We start from the raw sequence: 21,292 nt of genomic DNA on the forward strand, positions 1-21,292 counted from the left end.
CTAATCACATGGGTTATGGCCAACACAGCTGCTTCTGATGGAGCACCTTGGCCTTGGGTACAGTCTGTCAGGAGGACTGATATTCAGGCACCTCCTGCCTTTCTCTGGAGTGAAGGAAGGAAGGAAAGGCCCACAGTGTTTTCCCCCATGGAGTAGTACCAACCCGGAAGGTACCTTGGAAGCTTAGTCATAGTAGAGACAACATGGAAACAGTTGTGCCCACCAACTGGAGCCTTTCAGGTCTTAGAGAGAAGTGTCAGTTGGTCAACCTTAATTCCTGTGTGTGTGTGTGTGTGTGTGTGTGTGTGTGGGTGTGTGTGTTTTAATTTGTAGATCTCTTCAGTCAGCCTTGTCCATTGGTTAAAAACTTCATTTTCCAGAATGGATTGTCTGAGGAAAATTATACTCTAGATTGGAAATACATGGCATCGCGCTGTCTTTAGACAAGGAAGCCTTGATCAATACACAAGATGGGATATATGTGGTGCTGAGAGCAAAATAATCAACAGGTGCCTTACAAATTGTATCTTTCTTTGATTTTGAGGGTTTTTTTGTTGTTGATATTTGAGTTGAGTCGGCCATGTCGGTGAGGTGGGGTGACTGTGGGCAGATGGGGAGTCTTCATTTAGCAGTATGCTGTGTCTAAGCTGTCTCATCTCAGCTCTGCCAAAGTGTGGTTAAGAAGATCAGGTGCATCCATCAGTGAGCGAGAGCTCTAGACCTACCCGAGGGGCGGGGCCTACACTTTTCAGAGGAGACAGTAGGCAAAGAAGGCCGTGAGTCAATGAAGAATTGAATAGATGTGGGCCGGAACAGAACTGCATGCGTGCCTTCCTAGGTGCTTTGAGGTTGTGCTTTAGAGCATAAGCCCTCTGTAAAATTCCTGGCACTAATTGTGTGAATAAGTGTTTCTTGGTCCATTTTTACTTATAACAAAATACCCTAGTGTGGTATTGTACAGAGAACAGAGATTTCTTAGTCCACAGTTCTGGAGGATGGGCAGTCCAAGATCAAGAGCCACAGCTGGTGACGACCCAGGATGGCATCCCAGGATGGAAAATAGGAAGGAAAGAGAGGGCGCACATGGAAAGAGAGGGGGAACCTTGTCCTCTTGTCAGAAACCTCTGGTGATAGGGATACTGTCCATTCATGAGGGAAGAGCCTTTGCAACTTAACCACACCCTAAAGACCCACCTCAGCACCACTGCATTGGGAAATAGGTTCCCAACTTGTGACTTTGGGGGACACCTTGAGGCCTTAATAGGAGTTCTCTTGAATGGGAGGAACAGGGCAAAGACAGGACAGTCTTGGGGTTCTACCACAGCCAGCCTTTCTGCATGCACCTCTCAGGCACCCTGAACCTGCTGTGTGAGGTGGACTCGCAAATTCTAACCTATTGCTGCCCTTTTTCTATATGCAGTCAACTCCGATCTTCAAACACGTGGGGTCTTGATCCCTGACTTTATTTGAGCCCTTGCTCAGGACATTCAGCCTGTACTGTGAACTCTTTTAGACTCTGCTTTCCATAGATGGGAACAGGGGTTAGAAGAATGAGCCTCTGTCGCTCAATCCAAGAGCTACTGCAAGCCATTCCTCATAGCGGAACATTCCAGATGAGCAGCTTGACTGGCATATGTGGCCATCTCTATCAGTGAGCTATGGCCAGATCCTACAAACAACCCCCCCACCCGACCCACACCCTCACCCCCACCCCCTGCCCAAATCAATGGTTTTCATTTCCAGTTTACCTGAACCCTTCCACTTGCTACAACCTCTTCTGTGCGGAGGTGTGAGGTGGGGTGTGGGGTGTGGCCACCTGCACGGACATCACAGGGCAACCCCCGGGGGTCAGTTCTTACCATCTTCTTTGAGACAGAGCATCTTATTTGATGGTTCTCCGTGTATATATGTATATCTCTTTATCTAGTCCTGTTACTATTAGTCTCTGTGTTAAGTTATTCCTTGCTACAGTTTGAATATGAAATGTTCACCACAGTCTGGTGTGTTGCACACTTGGCCTCTAACTGGTGGTGGCATTTTTGGAAGGTGGTAAGGCCTAGCTAGAGGCTAACTTGGGGTACATATTCCAGGGGGTATATTGTCCTTGTCCCTACCTGCCCCCCCCCATTTCTCTTTTGTCTCAAAGAGACAGCATCAAAGTACATAGCTCTGTCCTATGGCATGTGCCTACAGTCAGGGTGTTCTACCCAAGCCCATGGATCCGAGCCATTGTGGATTGAGCTGCCTGAACCGCGAGGCAAAAGTCATCCTTCCTTCTTTACGTTGTGTCTGTCAAGCATTTTTGCTACAACCACGAGAAAGGAACTTTACTGTTGGACCTTACAGAGGACCTGGGCGTCCTAAAGTCAAAGTTGCCCCTCTGACCTTGAACCAGGAGCTGTTGGACCTCATTTGCTTTTAGCCAGTCTCCTAAGCGTTGAGAACTGCCATGAGCTACATTCTAATGAGCAACGGGTACCAGAGAACCAACCATGTGTTCTGTGTACCCGAGATAACTGTAGTGGCTATGACAGAGACTCAGCCCCCAACGTCCACAGATGCCCCTGACCATGAAGCAGGCCTTAGGGCTCCTATGCTGAGATGGAACACCATGATCAGAGCTACTCAAGGGAAGGGTTTATCCGGCTCACACTTCCACATCACTGTTCTTCATGGAGGAAGTCAGGATGGGAACCCACACAGGTCAAGGACCTGGAGGCAGGGGCTGATGCAGAGGCCATGGAGGGCTGCTCCTCATGGCTTGCTCAGCCCATTTTCTTCTAGAACCCAGGGATAGTAGCCCCAGGGGTAGCCCCACTCATAATGGACTGGGCCTCTCCCTCAGGAATCAGTAATTTTAAAAATGTACTTCAGGCTGGCCTACAGTGTGATTTTATGGAGACATTTTCTTAGTTGAGGCTCCCTGCTCCCTGATGACTCTAGCTTGTGTCAACTTGGCATAAAACTAGCCAGGACAACTGTATAAATGTAATTTCTTCCAAAATGTAATAATTAATGTTTCTTGCCAGCTTCTTTTCATTGTTGCCACAAATTTTACTTGCTTCCAGATCCATGTTTTTGCTTTTCTCTTTCGTTCATTCATTCCCTCCTCTTTCTCTTTTTCCCATCTCCATTTTATATGATGATTTTTAGTGTTGTGATAACAGGCATGTACCAGCATGCTCAGCTCCCCACCCTTTCTTATGAACCTCACTCTTGAGAACAAAAACAGGCTCATTCCGGCTCTGTGTGCCAGCTTGCCATACCCTCCTGCGTCTGTAGCATCCTTATTGCCCCTTCCTTAGATGTTAGGCACCTACTGCATGACTGAAGCTCAGCACATGACAGCTGACCCTCATCAGGGGCTCTGTATGTGGGCACATACACTCTGCCTCCTACCTCGAGCTTCTCTCTGGATCTTGCCTCTGGGGAGTGCCAGCCAAAGTCAGCCCCAAATATGACTGTATCTTCAGCTTGCTTTGGGATTAGGGCTGTTTTATTTCCCACAGAGATGTTCTTACCGTCTGTGTTATTTCTGGATGAGGGTCTTCTATGGCCGTGGAGCGTGGACCTTATGTCTTTCTGCATCTCGACTTCAAAGCGTTGGACTCACAGTGCCCTCTTGCTATTTTCCATGAACACCCCTCATCTCCCTGCCCAAAGTTGTTGCCCCAGTCACGGGGGGGGGGGGAGTATTCTGTCCACAGGGAACGTGACACATCCACGTGGGGGAGAGCTTGGAGGAGGACAAACTCCAGTAAGCCCCCCACAGACTGCCAAGCAGCTGAATAAACTCCGCCTGGTATTTATGCTCGGGAAAGATGACAATAGAGGTCCCTTCTTGTAGCCCTTCTAGCCCCAGGCTGCCTTGGAAGCAGGAAAAAGTGTATTTCCCACCTAAGAATCTAAGATCTCAAACTCAGATGTTGTACTAGCCTCAAAGAGTGCTGGTGAACGGGGTGTGAACCTCCCTCAGGTTGTCTTTGGAAACAAGCTCATAAGATAGTCTGGCGTTACGGCACACTTTTTGAATGGGAGGTGAGTGCCTTCCTTTGCTCATTCACTAAATTCTCACACGTGCTTAGCTTTCATCTTGGCCATGTGATCCTGACCCATAACCTCCTGTCTGAGACTCAGTTTCCCAGTAGACACTGCAGATAACCGGACGCCAGCAGTCATGGCTACTATAGCCATGAAGCAATGCGAGGCAGAAGAGAATACTTTGTAAATGTACACTATTAGAATTTGATGCATATTTTAAACTAGTGAAGGTTGAGCATCCTTTGTAGATTGCATAGGACCAGAAGTGATGTGATGGGGGTGGGGGGTGGGGTGGGGGGGTGGGGGGATGGGGGGGATGGAGGGAGGAGGGTGCTGAGATTTGCATATATAATGACATATCTTGGGGATGACTGCTAAGTCTAAATGCAGATTTTATTTTTGATTCACATATATCTTACACACATAGCCTGATGGTATTTCCAAGATTGGATGTAAAAGACACCTAATTTTTATAAATTATTTGGATCCCGACTTGATCTAGTTTTTATACCTGCCTCCTACTTTTTAGGGTTCACTAGCCATAACTAAGCTATTAACCAACAAATGGTACCATAAATAAAGCAATGCAGTAATAAAAAAAATGAACTAAATACTGAGGCAAATGAAATAACCTTTGCAATTTACCTTAATTCCAAGAAAGACTTAGTGTAGGAAGAGTGAGTGGGTCTTGATGAATTTAAGGAGCCCCCTGATAGCTCATGCCTGTTCTATCGTGTTTGCACTCTATATGGTGTCACTCGGGCAGAGCTGTGACCGGTCGCCCAGACTGGTGTGGTTTGATTCCAGCAGTCCTTAGTGACAAGACACAGTAGGAATGGGCCGCACGGCAGGTGATTCAGCGTGCTGTTTGTCTTCCTCTCTTTCAGAGACTCTGACCTATTTTTGTTGGACACCCGCGTGGTGTGGGCCTCTGAAGAAGGCTGGCTGGAATTTGACATCACAGCAACTAGCAATCTGTGGGTGGTGACACCGCAGCACAACATGGGACTCCAGCTGAGTGTGGTGACTCGTGATGGTGAGTTGTGATTTGCACACGGCCAGCATCTGCCCCACAGTCGTTTTCATTCATTCCCTCTGCAGCAGTTTGTGGTGGGGCCGTTGTTGTAGGCCAGTCCTTGGTGCCAGGATGACCTTGTTTACACTTCCCTCGTGACCATCTCGAAGGCAAAACCTTTCTCCTAGCAAGGACTTGGAAGCAGGCTCAGGCCATGTCCCCTACAAGACTAACAATGGGAGGAGAGTTTCCCCACGCTGAGCCAGGTGGGAGAGCCTGGGAGGAAAGCAGGAAGCTCAGTGATTGAGCACTGGCTTAGCATGAGTCCCTCGGGGCTACCCAGCACCAAAGGAAGAGGAAAAGGAAAGGGAGAGCATGGGAAGAGGAAAAGGGGGGCCGTCATCAGAATCTGCCTCTTCTGTGATTTTTGCCAAGGGACCCTTGAGAAAACTACCCCTTCTGGTTGGCTCCCTGCTTCTGGTCCACCAATAGGGAGAGCCAGAAAGGAAGTGTGAATATTGACGAATAGGAGGACCAGAAACAAGAGCACTCCTTGCGGGAAGGGGCGTGGTCCTGTGCCTTGGGAGACACACTTTAAGCCTGCCCTATCTAAACAGTGGGAGAATGCGTGGGGCCTTGTTCACGTTTCCCACGCTCTTCTACATTAGTAGTACACGGGAGAATAGAAAGAGTCGCCCGACCCTCTGAGACCCCGGGTCTGTGGAGTAAAGAGAGGTGGGCTTTGGTTTGCATTAAAGGACTCCACATCAATCCCCGTGCGGCGGGCCTGGTGGGCCGAGACGGCGCTTACGACAAGCAGCCCTTCATGGTGGCCTTCTTCAAGGTGAGCGAGGTCCACGTGCGCACCACCAGGTCAGCCTCCAGTCGGCGTCGGCAGCAGAGTCGCAACCGGTCCACCCAGTCGCAGGATGTGTCCCGGAGCTCCAGCGCTTCAGGTGAGTGTGACTAGGACATTGGTCCCCATCAGGACAAAGTTACCTACGGCCTCAGGTGCTGGACAGCTTCTGCTCAGCAAATACAGTGGTTAGTGGGGGCGGGTCCTAGGAATGGTCCTGATGCCTTGTATGGGATCCCAGGACCCTCCGCGTAGAGCGCTATTACCCAGAGGCTTGGGCTGTCGGTATCAAATCCCCACACCTGTTGGTTCAGACAAGCATCTTTCTGTTTGATGAGATTTCTACAACTCTTTTTTTATTTTTCCTTCCCACAAAATCATGGAAACACCCCAATTATTTTATCTTTACATTTACTTTTTTATTCGTGACTATTTTGGCTGTACATATATATGTCTGCCATGCGCATGCCTGGTGCCATGTAAATATGTGTACCATGTGCATGCCTGGCACCCACAGAGGTTAGAAGGTGTGTCAGGTCCTCTGGACTAGTCACAAATGGTTGTGAGCCACTGTGTGGATGCCAGAAACTGAACCTGGGTCGTCTTCTGCTTGTGACCAGAAAGGGTTCAGATGTTTCTTTTCTTTAGGTTTGGGGATACTTGCCTATATACATAATGAGATTTCTTGGGGATAAGATCTATGCCTAATGACAAAATTAATTTATATTCCCTATTCACCTTACATACCTATAGCTATATGTTAATTTTATACAGTAGTTTTAGTGCACTTCGGTTTGACCATCAACCGTCAACTGAGGTTTAAGTTTGGTGAATTTCAGACTTTGGGTGCTCAATTTGCATGAAGTGGTGTTCATTTGTGTACTATGGACTTATATTTACCAGGACTCTTATCTGGGCAAGGTAGTCAGCGCCTCTAAAGTGGATTGTATTGGCTCATTTAACTTACTTCAGCTTGGTTGGATTGTTGGGACCAGATGGTACTACAAAGTTGTTTCCTGTGTTCTTGGTAGAATCCTCAAAAAGACAGTCAATGTATGCACAGTAAGATTACCTCAGAGTCTCAAGGCGACCTTGGAAACCTCATCTTCAAATACAGAGTTCTCTCTTTTCCTGGATCCTTGTGACACTCATTGGACTGGCTCCTACCTTGTGCCCAACTCTGATCATCTTGCTGTCTGGGAAGTGTTCTCAATGGCCAAGCCTGCATTGGGTACTGCAAGTCCAAAGGGCAAGAAAGATGAAACAGCCCCCAGTGTCTGAGGGTTAGTCCCAGCTTTCAGAAGTCTTCCCTAGAACGGGGAGGAGTAGGGAGTGGAAGGTCCTGGCGGAAGCAAGTGCATAGCTGTTGAGGGCACTGAACTCAAGCGCCGATGTTCCTCATGCTAGGGCGAGTGCTCCTGAGTGCTGGACTGCTTGCGTCATTCAGCAGCCCAGGAAAGAAGTGTGACAGTGATTGAGTACCTGCCGTGAGATTCTCTGTCAGAGTTTTCTTTCTTGCAACCTTGCGACTTTGGAGAAACCTACCTAGTGGGTCTGAGCTTCACCTCTCTGCGTGATAAGGGTGTGGGACATGTCACAGATGTTATGATCTAATGAAATGCAGTCACAAGGTGCACAGTCACCTTCAGAGCTTACTTGTGCCCCCTTGGAGGAAGTAGGTGCTCAGGGCATGGGTGGGGATCCCAAGGAAGTGAAATATTCCAAGGGGAATGTGCTTATTTTTCGAGGTGGCTCATTACAACTGTCATTTTTGGTGCCTGGGATTTGAATGCAGCTTCTCAAAGTACCCCACTTTTCTTTGGAGAGACGTGCCTCTTATATTCAATGCTGTGACTTACTAAGCTTCTCTCATGCCAGTAACTGAGACGTGACACTTGGGTAGCCACCACCCAGTGAGATAGGACATTTTGCTTCTCCCGTCGTGGTGTTTCTTGGAAGCACCGCACAGCATGGGTGTTCCTCCTGTATTTACCACTAGAAACAGTCAGGATTGAGGCCCTAACAAAATAAAAAAATAAAAAGGAATGCCTGCTTTGTTTTATTGCCCTGGGAGGCAGTCTGCTGGCTGAATTGAATTAATAGTCTACATTCTCCTCCGGGACCTGCTGATGAAGTCAGCCAGTGGTAGACTTCTTTTGGGAACTGTGGCCAGTTTGGTCACTCAGACCTCAGGCCATGGAGGCATTGCTTGCAATGTTGATTGCTTTTCACAATTATAATTTCACTTGATTGATTCAACACTCATCCTGCCCGCCAAATATATAGACCAGTTCTTTTTAATTAAGAAAATATGTTGTCTCTGACTTGGGTTTTAGTAAAGCCATCCAATTACTATTTTTCCTACGTCCCTTTCAACTTTTTCTTTCAATCTGATGAGTTAAAATTAATTATGGATATTAAAGTGCCCTAATTTTTAATGAGGTCCAAGGGTTCCTGTTGTCCCTTGGTCTCCCCACTCCACCTCCCAATCCAGTCCTTCTAGAGTTTGCTTTGTTCCTTCAGTAGGCCAGGGCAAAGGAATCCATGCCAAATTCCTCTGGCCTCGCGTATTGAAAAGCCTCAAGGAAGCATTGAATGAAGGGGTGTCTTCATCTCACTGTCTTCTCAGAACCTCCAGTGAGATGAGAAGCGACTCCCCCTCGGCCCCTCAAAGCCCTGCTTTAGGCACCTGGCTCTTTCTTCTGTCAATGGAAGTGGACAGCAAAGGGCCAGACTCTACCCAAGAAATGATTCGTAGGGCTGGAGATGCGCTCAGCTGGTAGAGCACCTGCCTAGCATGTGCAACGCCCTGGCTTTGATCTGTATAAACTGGGTATGGTAGCGCGTGCCCATAATCCTAATGCTTGGGTGGTAGAGGCAGGAGAATCAGAATTCCAAAGTCATCCTTGCCTACTACATAGAGAGCTAGATGCCAGAACACTAGCATACAGTATAAAACTTTGTCTTAAAGTAAATGCATTAAAAATCCTAAAGCTGAGGTTGAGGATTTAACTCAGTGGTAGAGGGCTTGCCTAGCAAGCGCAAGGCCCTGGGTTCAGTCCTCAGCTCTGGAAAAAATAAAACAAATAAACAAAAACCTCCTAAAGCCAAGTACCTAACAAACCACAGGAAAACTAAGGAAGAAAAGAAGGGAGATTTTCAGAAATATGGCCTGTGCTTAGAGAGTGGACAGGTCTCTCTCTAGGCTTCCCTTTCAGGATTCTAAAGAGGTCAGAGATTACTGGGCCCTTGTGAGCTAGAGCATCTCAAGAAAAGGTGCCATCTGCCGTGTGACTCCAGCCACCATCACCCTTTTACCCCCATCTCCCTACACCTCATAAGCCTTTCCAGAGATTGGAGGAATAGATTGCTATTCTTTGGTTGCCCATGTCTTCTGTAGCACACTCCCAGGGCATTGATGCATCTTCCCAAAGGGGCTCTGTCTAGAAGAAGCCCACCAGGGACATCTGCACCTGAGTAAAGACGTTAGCATCATTCGTCAAATCACCTGTCATCAGAGTGAAACATGACAAGCAACTATTTTAGGAACCGAGCTGTGGATTCTGGAGACAGCCAGACCTGCCCACCACAAGGAAGTAGCCAAGAGCCCACCCACTGCCTCCCAGTCCCTGCAGCCTGCCATAACCTGCCCTCACATCTGCACCTGACTCCAAGCTGGACTCTGCAGACACGTGCGTCGAACCCTGGCTTTGGAGGGAAGTCTCCCCGCATGGTGTCCACATGCCTGTGCCTCTCCACAGCTCTGCTCGCCACAGGAATGGTGGATGTTGGCTGGGTCGCACTTCTCCCATGGGCCTGTGTAGCCTCAGGACAGTGTCCTTACTGTTTTGACACCTGTTGGACAGTGCTGGGCCAAGCAGCTCTGTGTAGCCCAGGAGGGGTTCTCATGAATCTGGCAATTGTTTTTCAGCCCCAGTTCTTGATTGTCCGGTGTGCTCTGCGCGCCTGCCCTAGGTCCTTCAACTACAGTCTGAAGTCTCTGCTGGCTGCCATTCTCCCCTCTTTTATAATATTTCTCTTGGCCTCTGCTGTTTTGTCTTGTGGGGGACTCCGATACCACTTGACAACTCATTGTGAGGTCAGTGAACGGATGGCCTTGGCGGGTGGTTTCCATTGGCAGTTGTAGGTTCTGCTCCAGCTACTTTTGGGGGACCCCCTCCTATGACACATCTGGGCAGAGGGGCCCATTCATGCCATTCCAACTCAGCTAGTGAGTCTGATCCTGTGACGCTGACCTGGTCTCTGTTTTATCAGCTGATCGTTGAAATCATGCACGTGAGGCAACTTCTTTACCCCTGAGCTACATCCCAGTCTTTATGGTCACTTTTACCAGATGATATGAAATTGCAGTTGTCTCTTGTTCTTGATATTTCTGCCTATGAAACAACAAGCCCCCAAGGACTCTGAGCATCCTTGGGCATGAGTCTGCCATTGTTGTATTGCTGCCTGGGAATAAATCCTCCTCCCATCTCTTTGCCACCCATCTGAACATACGTCTCTTAAGTGTGGGTTCCCAACAATTGCATGACCTTCGCGCTGATGACTCACGTCTCCAGTCCCTTACATTTCCCACTGGGATCCACTCAGTATGCGTCAAGCACAAGAGGAGTAACCAGAAGGCATGCCATAGAAAACATGTCTTCCATGACTTTAGTATAACGTGTGATCCTTTGCTGTAGAGTTCAGGGACCTTCAGTCACAGACTGAGGGTAGCATCTCAAAGTGTTCGCGGTGCTTCCTCTCTGGCTGCCTTGGGCTGAGGATGCAGACGTTGATGGCGGTCAACCTAGCATGAGCTTCATGGTTCCAAAGAAGCCGTGGCCTGGATCTGAAAATGCCAATGTTTTGATTTTCCTAAGGAGGTATGGACTTCCCTTAGTCATTTTGAGCTGGAGCAAAAGTTGTAGAGCTTGAGGTTGGCTTCGAGATGCCTCCTCCAAGAAAGAGGCTTGATCAGAGCGTAGTCAATGAAATCAAATCTTTTTTTTTTTTTTTTTTTTTTTGTTATTCTCTTTTTATTTATTTATTTATTTATTTTTTATTAATTTATTCTTGTTACATCTCAATGTTTATCCCATCCCTTGTATCCTCCCATTCCTCCCCCCCCCATTTTCCCATTATTCCCCTCCCCTATGACTGTTCCTGAGGGGGATTACGTCCCCCTATATATTCTCATAGGGTATCAAGTCTCTTCTTGGCTACTTGCTGTCCTTCCTCTGAGTGCCACCAGGTCTCCCCCTCCAGGGGACATGGTCAAATGTGAGGCACCAGAGTACATGAGAAAGTCGTATCACACTCTCCACTCAACTGTGGAGAATGTTCTGACCATTGGCTAGATCTGGGTAGGGGTTTAAAGTTTACCTCCTGTATTGTCCTTGGCTGGTGCCTTAGTTTGAGCGGGACCCCTGGGCCCAAATCTGCCTATCATATTGTTCTACTTGTAGATTTCTAGGATCCTCTGTATCCTTTTATTTTGCTATTCTCCCATGCGTCTCTCATTTAGAGTCCCAATAAGATGCCTTCCCCTCTGTCCCAGTTTCCTGGTAAGTGAAGGCTTTCCTGGGACATGCCCCTTGGGCTAGTATGCAGATATAAGTGAGTATATACCATTTGATTCTTTCTGCTTCTGGGTTAACTCACTCATTATGATCATTTCTAGCTCAATCCATTTATCCACAAATTTCGGGAATTCTTTGTTTTTAATAGCTGAGTAGTATTCCATAGTGTATATGTACCACAGTTTCTTTATCCACTCTTCTACTGAGGGACACTTAGGCTGTTTCCATGTTCTGGCTATTATGAATAAGGCTGCTATGAACATGGTTAAGCAAATTTTCAAATCTTAATCTTTCATAGATGTGAAGGGCGAGGTGTGGCCTAGTGACTCAAAACTGCAATCGTTGCAGAACCCTCCTTTGCCATGCTTGGATTTTACTACTAGGTTGCTCTGGACTAACAGTTGCCTGGGGTGCAATAAGCTGGGAACTTTCTTTCCTTCTGCCTCCTCCTTAGGTCTCCCCTTGTGATGGTCAGCAATGGGATGCAGGACCATGCATCCCCAATCTGAAAAGTCCAGAATTATAACACTTCATCTAAAAACCCTCTGAGCACCAGCCAGCACTCAAAAATGTTCATGTTTGCTTTGTTGTTGTTGCTTTACCAAAGAAGTTCAACTTAGGAAAGTTGATGCACGTATTCCAAAATCTGAAAAGCCTTTAAATCTGAAACATGTCCGGTCTAGCCTCAAACATTTTGATTCTCAACCTTAATAACACAGAATAAGCAGGTGTACAATGCCCAAGAAGTTAGTGATCACCAACCACAAGAAGGGTCTGGGAATGAGACGCCTCAGTCTAGGAAGCGACAAAGCCAAGGGAAGCTGTGTGGACCTCGTGATGTCCCCATGTTTACTGGAAGCTTTGTCTGTTTTTAAAGGCATGTAGTTGTGAAGAGATCAAAGTCACATATTGACTAAATGGCATGCATGTAACCTTGAACTCTTAGAGACACCTTGGACTGCTGCCTTCCTGTGGTCTCTAGTACCAATCATACTGGTATAATAAAAATGTAGGCAGACACTCACGCCCTTCTGTGGCCTGTTAAGAGGTTTGCTGGTCCATCCTGTATCTTCCTCAATGGCGTGTTGCTTCACAGGCGGGGTGAGAGGGAACGAGAGACTCTTTTGAGGATAAGATGGAGCTTAGAAGCTCAGAGATAAGACAAAGATGGTTAGGCCTCTGAAAACAGAGGTGTCACTTTAACAGCTACTGTTTTGGGATGGTTTTTTTTTTTTGCCCTTGTCATTTGAGGAGAAAAGGGGGGAAAGTAGGTATGCCCTCTTTAAAAGGAGGAGGAGGAGGAAGAGGAGAGAAAGAAAGAAAGAGAGAGAGGAGAGAGGAAATAGACAGACTCAGGTCATCAGGCTTGGCAGCAAGTGCTGAGCCATCTCACTTGACTCTGCTCTCCTGTGTTGAAGCAGAGAACTATATGGGGTGATCAAACAGGTTTTGCTTGCTGTATTAAGCTTATAACAGCCAGCTAGTCTTGAAGATGTATCTTGATACTGGTACCAGGTGCTTGTGGCACCTGACATTAGGGCAACAGTGGCTCTATGCTTTCATAGTTTTGTTTTTTGCCTCTATTTCTATACCCTCCCCTTTCTCTGCCCCACTTGGGCAAAGCTTCTATCTTCTCTCCCATTTAAGTGAGTATGTTCTTACTAAATTTTAGCTGCATACTTTAAAAAAACAACCAAAAAAAAAAAACCTGGCCCTCCTTAGACCCTTCTTGTAAACAGATATCAAGGGTAGTTGGGGTAAGAGGGTGGTTTTTTCAGCCGACTGTCAATCTGTAAAAACAAAACACACAAAAAATTGGGTCAGCATCATTCCACATGGAACCCAGGGCACCCACCCCTGAGCTACAGAAACAAGTATTCCAAAGGTCAGTGACCTCCACAAATATTTATGCGCTCTTTGCCAGCCCTCACCATGGAACTATAAGGAAACACAAGCTTGGCTGCAGAGCATCTGTAGGAAAGGAAACAGAAGGATTGAATTCCTGCTTTTCCTCTCTCTGGCCCCCGTCCTTAATAACAAAAACGTCAATGTCTGGCTGTAAAAAGAAGTAGCTTCTCTTTCCAGAAAGTTCTCTGTGTTGAGCACTGAGGGAGTCGGATCCAGGCCATGTTCACAGACAGCTGGGATGGTTGTAAAATTTGAGATGAAGTTGTTGGACTATGTCATCTCAGGTCTGTTGTGGGCAGGAAGCTTGAAATCTAGTGGTGAAGAAGTTGTCCCTGTCTGTGTTTTGACAATAGTTTTCAAATACTGACCAAGTGGCCTTTAGTCCAGTTCTAACATAAGCTAACTCATTAGAGCAAGGTCCTCAGCAGGAAGGCCCCACCCTACTTCAGACACCATCCCCCAGGTGAGGTCTCCAGGCCACCCACACTTGTGTCTTGTTTTCCTACAAGTTGAGGGGTTTCTGCACGTATTCCTTAATGCTTAATAATTTTCTCCAGAAGGCTCTGTACTTAACAATTGCCATTTTGTCATTAAACTCAGGAATGACCAAGGCAGAGATCTAGAACAAGGTGGAGTGGGGGTTGGAGTCTTGGTGCTTCTGTGGCCTCTCCAGGTGCACCACTCTCTCACAGCATCAGAACATACCCATATCTGGACATGTCCCCAAGCCTCATGGCCCTGGGTTTTTAATGTGGTAGCTCAGTCCATCTGGCATTGCTATAACAAAATACCTGAGGCTGAGCACTTATAAGGAAAAGCTTATTTTAGCTCATGGTTTGGAAGCTGAAAAGTTCGGCCAGCTACATGTGATAAAGACCTCAAGAAGTGTCATAGTGTAGAAGACAGCTTCACATTAGATCCAAGGACAGAAAGTGGTACATATAAAAGACAGCAAACATGGCAGCGGGGGGGTGGGGGGTGGAGGTGGGTGGGACTTATTTATAGGACTCTACTATCAAGGTAGATCTACCATCTTGTGAGGTGGTGCCCATGACATCATTACCTCCTACAAGGCCCACTTTAGTTCCACCTGCATAATGGAGGACAAGGTTGCCAGCATACAAACCTTTGAGCAACCATATATGAACCACTGAGTGCGGGATTTTGTTGCTGTGCAAAATCAAATCATTGCTCACATGATTATACTTAATCCCCAGAGGTGAGGCAGGTGCAAAGCTCCAATCCTCTTACCATGTGCTAGGTTTTTCTGGTGACTAGCACCCATCTTGAAGCTCGCTAGGGGCTCTCAATGAAGGCTATAGATGTGGGTGTGGGGGTGTGGGGGTGTCTGTATGGGTGTGGGGGTGTCCTGTTACTAGAACAAAGCACTCCTATCAGGAAACTCCAACGGCTTTCTATGCCCTCAGCTAGGAAAATAGGGACAGAAACTAGATAATATCGTTTTTGAGTCATGGTATCACTTTGCAGTCCTGGCTGGCCCAGCACTCCCTATGAAGCCCAGGCTGGCTTTGAACTCATGGCAAATGCTCCTGTCTCAAATTTCCCAGGTTCCTAAATGCTGAGACCACAGAAGTAAACTAGGTACATTCTCTATTATTAACGCTGTTCCAGCTGCCTGAACTCTGCATTTTATATATGGCCAGTGCCTCTAAGATTGATCTAAAAGAAGGACAAGCCCAAACCGGGCTAATAGGGACATTCCATGTGAGACCCTGGGTAGGGGATTTGTATGGATGACAAGGACAGCTGGAATCTTCAAGAGACTGAGCCCATGTACCCAGCTGTCAGGAGAGGAAGGAGAGAGGGCCGAGGCCCACAGGAAAGGGAGGAGGGCCTAGAGCTGAGTCTAAAACTTTAGATTAGTGCGGTTCTTCTTAAAGTTAATATTTGATTATGTATTTTTGTTAATTTCACCACCAATGTACTTAGTAATCTTTCTTCGATCTATGTTACTTTTGAGAATTTTTCTACTTAATATATTCTATTTTCACTAGGGTTTTGACATCATGGGAGTTTATTTATTCTGATTGGGACTCATCATGCCTTTTTTAAAATTTAAAGATGTATATCTTTTTCAGTTCTAGTAAATTCTCCGAGCCGTTAGGTCTCCAAATGTCACTTGCTCCCTGTCACTGTTGTCTGATGTTCCTGATAGAAGTATGTTGGGCTTTGTTACTCTGCCTTCCAAGTCTCTTTATTGATGGTCATATTTTCTGACCTTTTACTAATATGTGAAGAGGTTTCTTTAAGTAAATGGTCTGATTCTTCTCTCTTAAGTCAGATCTAATGTGGTACTTAAGTCTTCCATTTTATTTACAAAACTTATTATTTTCATAAAGTTCTACTTGCTTCTTTTCTTTCTTTTCTTCTTTTTTTCATCCATCTATCCTTCCATATCTGCCCTGTCCTTTTGCCATACTGTTCTTGCTTTAATATCTCCTGTCTTCCCATTATTTGCTCTTCCTGTGTAGCCTGTGCTAGGTCCTCGGACTTGCAACCCCTGAGGCTGCGTGCCGTCTTCATTCTCCTCCTTTGATGGGTGGTTTTCAGCAACAAAGGCTTAGCTGTGCACAGTGATGGGTCACAGTGAGAATCCTCCTGCCCTGCTGCATTTCCCTCCATGGTGGCTCTGAATGTCCTTCTCATGAGACTTAAAGCTACAGGTGCTGGGGGCGGGCGGAGTTCTGCAAGGCCAGGTAGGCGGGGCAGAGGTGGGAGTGGAGTGGCTGGAGTACCTTCAGAATCAGTAAATCCTTGGCCCACATCCCTCTCCCCACGTCACTAGCCTCAGCTGATACTGTTTCTTTACAAAATTATGAGTTGTGCGCACTGTCTTCTGATTTGGGGTTGGGAATTCCAAGAGTCAGAGTGTGCAATTCCAGCTCACATGCGTCCATCTGTTAGATAACTAACTGTATTGATCTGTATTGGTCTGTATTGATTGACAAGGGCAGAGGTAACATGGGTGTGACCCACATTCTGTATCTCTTCTTAACCATATTAGAGGAAGGATCTTTCTCTCAAAACTGTCTCTCTGCCCTGCTTTCCTTTTCTGTCCTCTCTTACCTAACAAACACACCCACGTGTCTTTAAAAACCAAAGCTCTGAACTCCGAGGCTCAAAAACCTTTGAAGACTCACTTCATGCCTCCAATAAAAAATCTGTATCATTGTTGGCATTTCGAGTAATTCCTTTTCCCAGCTCTATCTCCCAGCTCTTTATATGTCCTCCAATTCATTCCAACAGAACTGTTTCCCCCCATTGTCCCTTCTATAAGTCTGTAACATTGATCCATGACCCTTGGCCGTGGCACCTGTGTTCTGAGTTGTGTTTGAGCTGCTTGCGTGCTTTTCTCACATGGCCCCTTTGAGTCCCCAGGTTCTTGGAGGACATAGCTGTAAGTGATTGTCTTTCTGCTCCCCTGGCATGAGGCAGAAGACATGCATGTCACACCAGAGCTGCTCTGGTGGGCTGAAATGAATCAAGGTGTTCCCAGGCCTCCTGAGGAGGTTGTCAGCCAGGCCAGTGGCTCTTCCATTGCACAAGCAGGTTCACCAGATTTTCAGGGGGTACTGCTGACTTTGGGACGATTGATACATAACACATAGAAAGGGCTGAACCCCAGCAGTGAGGCTGGAGCCCCAAAAGAATGTGGCCCCAGTGTCACCCTTTCCCCCATTCCTCTGCCTATGATTAGGCACACCGATCTGCAGACCCAGTGCGAATTCCGTGACTCACATCTGCTGTTTAAAGGTGTCCATTAAATGAACAGGGTGCCCAGAGCAGACCCCAATATGGGCAAAGTGGAGTGTGGCCTAAAGCTCTGTGACCTCTCTAACCCAGTGCCAACTTTCTCTAACTCCTGTTATCTCATTCTTTCAAAGCCTTAGGGGAAATGTAGTAGTTGAATATTTAAACAACTTTTATTTTGAAACCAGATTAGAAAAAAAAAATCTAATGATTAATTTCTCCGGTAGTTCTAAATTTAGGTAAACAACTGGAAACTCAACTGAGCTGTTGGGGGACCGTGTGTGTCAACAGGGTCTGGTCCACAGCTGTCCTGAGCCTCACACATTGCCTGGCATGTATGAGAGAAAGACTCTTAATGTAGGTTTTTAAGTGAAGGAACAAGTGAGTTAATGAGTGTATCTTGTTATCTCCTCCAACAGACTACAACAGCAGTGAACTAAAAACAGCCTGCAAAAAGCATGAGCTTTATGTGAGCTTCCAGGACCTGGGATGGCAGGTAAGTTCTTAGGGTAGGGAGGGCAGCGGGCCCTAATGGGTACCTTCTTCTTCCCGCACCAATGGCTGCCATCATCAGTTTCCAAAGTGAGCTGATTTCATAGCTATCCAGGAAGCCCTCAGATGGATGCATGGGCTGCTGGAGTTAAGACAAGAAAGGCCTGTTGCTATATTAAGCGCCCCCTGGGCCATCTGTGGGCTTCCAAAGCTTTCTGACCCCTCAAACTCAAGGCTGCTTCTCTTTCAACCTCATTCTCTCAAAGTCCAAGAGGCATGTATTTATTTGGACATTTAGGTAACTTTTATTTTGAAATAGGATTACAAAACCAAAAACAAACAAACAAAGAAAAACCCTGATGATTACTTTCTCCAGTAGCTCTAAATTGCCTCCTCTACTATAATGGAAGAACATGTTTGGGTCATACCAAGCCCAGCTAGATGTGGTGAGAAATAGGAGGTAAGAGTTTCTTAGTATGTGGGTGGCATCACTTTGACAGGAGCATTATGGGAACCTGCCGAGGATCATTTGGGTCCAAGTGTACACAACAGACCCTGACTTACAAAGTTTTAGCTGGCCACTTTCCAGCTGAGTGATGGTGTAGGGACAGTATTCACTGCTCTGATTTAAGGTTGAGTTTCTCTCTCGGGTGCAGCCTCTGCTCATCAGCACACATGACAGGTGGCAGCGGCAAGCTGCAGTTCGCAGTCAGCCCCACAGCGTTCTGTGCTAAGCTAGGATGCTTAGTATGTTAGGTGCATTGTGGGCATTTTTGACTGGTACCTTACCTTACTTGACCCCATCCTAAGCTATGAGCCTATGTAAAGACTGGAGGTCCTAGGGTCAGACCAACCAGCCTCTGAGTGTCACTTGCATGTGAACCCGAGTGATTCCCAACCCCCCGCCCCCCGCATGCTCCGCGTTGTGCGCCATGGATGGTGCCTTCTCGTGGGGTCACTGACTGCAGATGGCTACGGATTCCTGGTGATGTTTCACCGCTTCCTTCTGCTTTACATTAAGGACTGGATCATCGCACCCAAAGGCTACGCTGCCAACTACTGTGATGGAGAGTGTTCCTTCCCCCTCAACGCGCACATGAATGCCACCAACCATGCCATTGTACAGACCCTGGTGAGCGTTCTGACTTGGCTGGAAGTGGGGATCAAGCCCAGTTCAGGTGTCATTTTTAACACTGCCCTCCCATGCTTGTGTCCTGGAACAGGTGCACCTTATGAATCCCGAGTACGTCCCCAAGCCATGCTGCGCACCAACTAAACTGAACGCCATCTCGGTTCTTTACTTCGACGATAACTCCAATGTCATCTTGAAAAAATACAGGAACATGGTTGTGAGAGCTTGCGGATGCCACTGAGCTGAAGCTGGTCGCAAGGGCGAGTCTGCCCTGGCTTGCTAACTACATCCGCCTTAAACCACATGAAGAAGCACAGCCGAGTGGGATGACGATGCTCCGGAAGCAACTCCTGCTGGTGCCTCGGCCAGGGGAGGGTGTTATAAAGACCTTGTTGCTGACTTCCCCGGCTCAGAGCTGAACAGTTGCTGGTCTGAAGGAAGCCGTAAGGCTTGCAGTACAGGCCTGGGAATGACAGAACCGTAATGCTTACCTCCCCCAATACCACCCAGACTAGTTTTTGCTTTTAGATCTAAGTTGTTTGTGGTGTAAGTAGAAAATAACCTTGAAGGAATATTAAATATCCCTGGTTGAAATGCCCAGTGGCTCAATCGCACCCATCACGGGGGATTTTGCAGCTAACAGAATGGAAGGGAGGGGAAAGCTCTGTCAGATCCCATTGGCAGCAAGGCCAGTTCACACAGGACCTGCAGCCTGACTATCACCAGGCTTTGAGGAGGTGCCTTTTGTCTACTGTTGCGGTTACATATTTTGTGTTGATGCTTGGTAGTGTGAAAATGTACTAGTTCCAGTCGAAATACACTATAGTGTCGCCACACCTTCCTCCACCCTTACTAGCTGAATTTTTTTACTAGAACCCAGAGCAGATGGACTGTACTTCATCATAGGCCACGAAGCATCTGTAGTAGCCTTCATTTGCACAGCAGAGTGCGATTCTGCATCTCTCAGGCAGACCGCTTGACAAGCTCCTGCACATCAGGAACACTGGCTGTCTGCTAACGCTGCCCTTTTCCTTTTCCCTACAGCAGCATTCCATGGCTGGGGGCTAGAGTCTACAGCAGAAACCCACAGAGGAGGCCCCTGCCTCTAAGAGTGGGTTTGTCGAGGTGAGCTTGCTGTTTGTGAACCAAAACCACAATTTCCTCTTGTAGAAAGTAAGACTCAGATTAAATCTTAGAATATTTTTTAAATGTCTTTTTCCACAATCATGTACTGGGAAGCCAATTTCATACTAAACTGATTAAATAATACATTACAATCTGTAACTGTTTGTACTTACAGCTTTTTTGTAAATAGAAACTATAATTTATTGTCTATTTTATATCTATTTTGCTGTAACATTTAAGCAAAGACCAGACTTTTTTTTTCTTTAAAAAAAAAAAAAAAGTTTATTTAGAAAGTATAAACCAATTGTACCACTTGAGTTTTCTTTTAATACAAGACTCATGATGCAAAGCTGAAGCCACTGTGAGCTGGGCCAGTAGAACTGGTTTTCAAGAACAGCTGTGACCCACACATGATTAATAATAAATGTCCGTTAACAGGGCTGGCGGTGCCTCTGCGTCTGCTGCCCAGGAAGTAGCTGTGCTCTGGTTTCCAGGCTCCTTACCACACATTCTGTGCCAGGTGTTGGCTTCACCCTGCTCATGGGAGGCACGTGAAGGGTCTGGGCACAGAGTAGTTCTGAGGACAAGTAACTCGATGGTGAAAGACAGAGCCGTGGCATGAACTGCATCTTTGCAGGGGTGAAGGCAGCAGTGTCTAATAACCACAATGCTGGGAGGTGGAAGAAGCGAGGACTCCCAACCCTGGGCTACCTGGGCGAGGGCAGCCCCGCCAACTGCAGTCTTTGGTCTTGAGGTCAATGAATCCCACTGCTCATACATTATCAGGAAGATGGTCAGCCTCCTTGAAGGTGGACATCAGAGAGCAAGCTGCTAACAGGGACTACTCAGGGAGTCAGAAGCTGTCCCTAGGGAGGCCGGAGTGGAGCCTCTCTGGTCCCTGGACCTTCGAAAGCTTTTTTCCCCGGGGAGGTGAAAACCATGGTGAGGACCCACGCTTTGTACCCTCCCGCCCCACCCCTCACATGTTCCACCCTATGCACAGCATACAAGAGGATCCTTTGAACAACATGATAATCTGAGCACACATCAGAAGTACCGTTTGCTATGCCTTACCTCTCTCAACTAGAGAAGTGTTAACAACCAGGAGCTATGAAGGGATCTTCAAAACTGTGTGGATTGGCATCTCCACGCTGTGGACCACCACCTTATGAAAGTCAGTTGTGACCTTCAGATCAGAGGGACATCAGCCGTGCCACAGGCCACCTTCCTGAACTCAGGCAGTCCAAAACCTGCTGCTGGGTGACGCCGTCCCCTCGTCCCCCAGACGCCAACAGAGCTCAGCAATGTGGTTCTCCTTGACCGTACTGTAGCAGCAAAGGAAGCCAATTTAATTTGGTCAAGAGAAGGTTACA

At 47.0% G+C, this 21,292-nt stretch overlaps 1 protein-coding gene across 1 annotated transcript; it reads left to right on the forward strand.

The window, feature by feature from the left end:
* The first annotated feature begins 580 nt into the window (after positions 1 to 580).
* On the forward strand, positions 581 to 19,062 carry Bmp6 (bone morphogenetic protein 6). The gene is made up of 6 exons (XM_051143233.1): positions 581 to 591; positions 4,929 to 5,077; positions 5,815 to 6,012; positions 17,590 to 17,666; positions 18,684 to 18,794; positions 18,886 to 19,062. Exons 1-6 carry the CDS (start codon positions 581 to 583, stop codon positions 19,033 to 19,035), a joined length of 696 nt encoding a protein of 231 aa, XP_050999190.1. The 3' UTR covers positions 19,036 to 19,062.
* Positions 19,063 to 21,292: the final 2,230 nt, after the last annotated feature.

The sequence above is a fragment of the Acomys russatus genome, chromosome 3 (genome assembly GCF_903995435.1).
Source record: "Acomys russatus chromosome 3, mAcoRus1.1, whole genome shotgun sequence".
Lineage (NCBI taxonomy): Eukaryota > Metazoa > Chordata > Mammalia > Rodentia > Muridae > Acomys > Acomys russatus.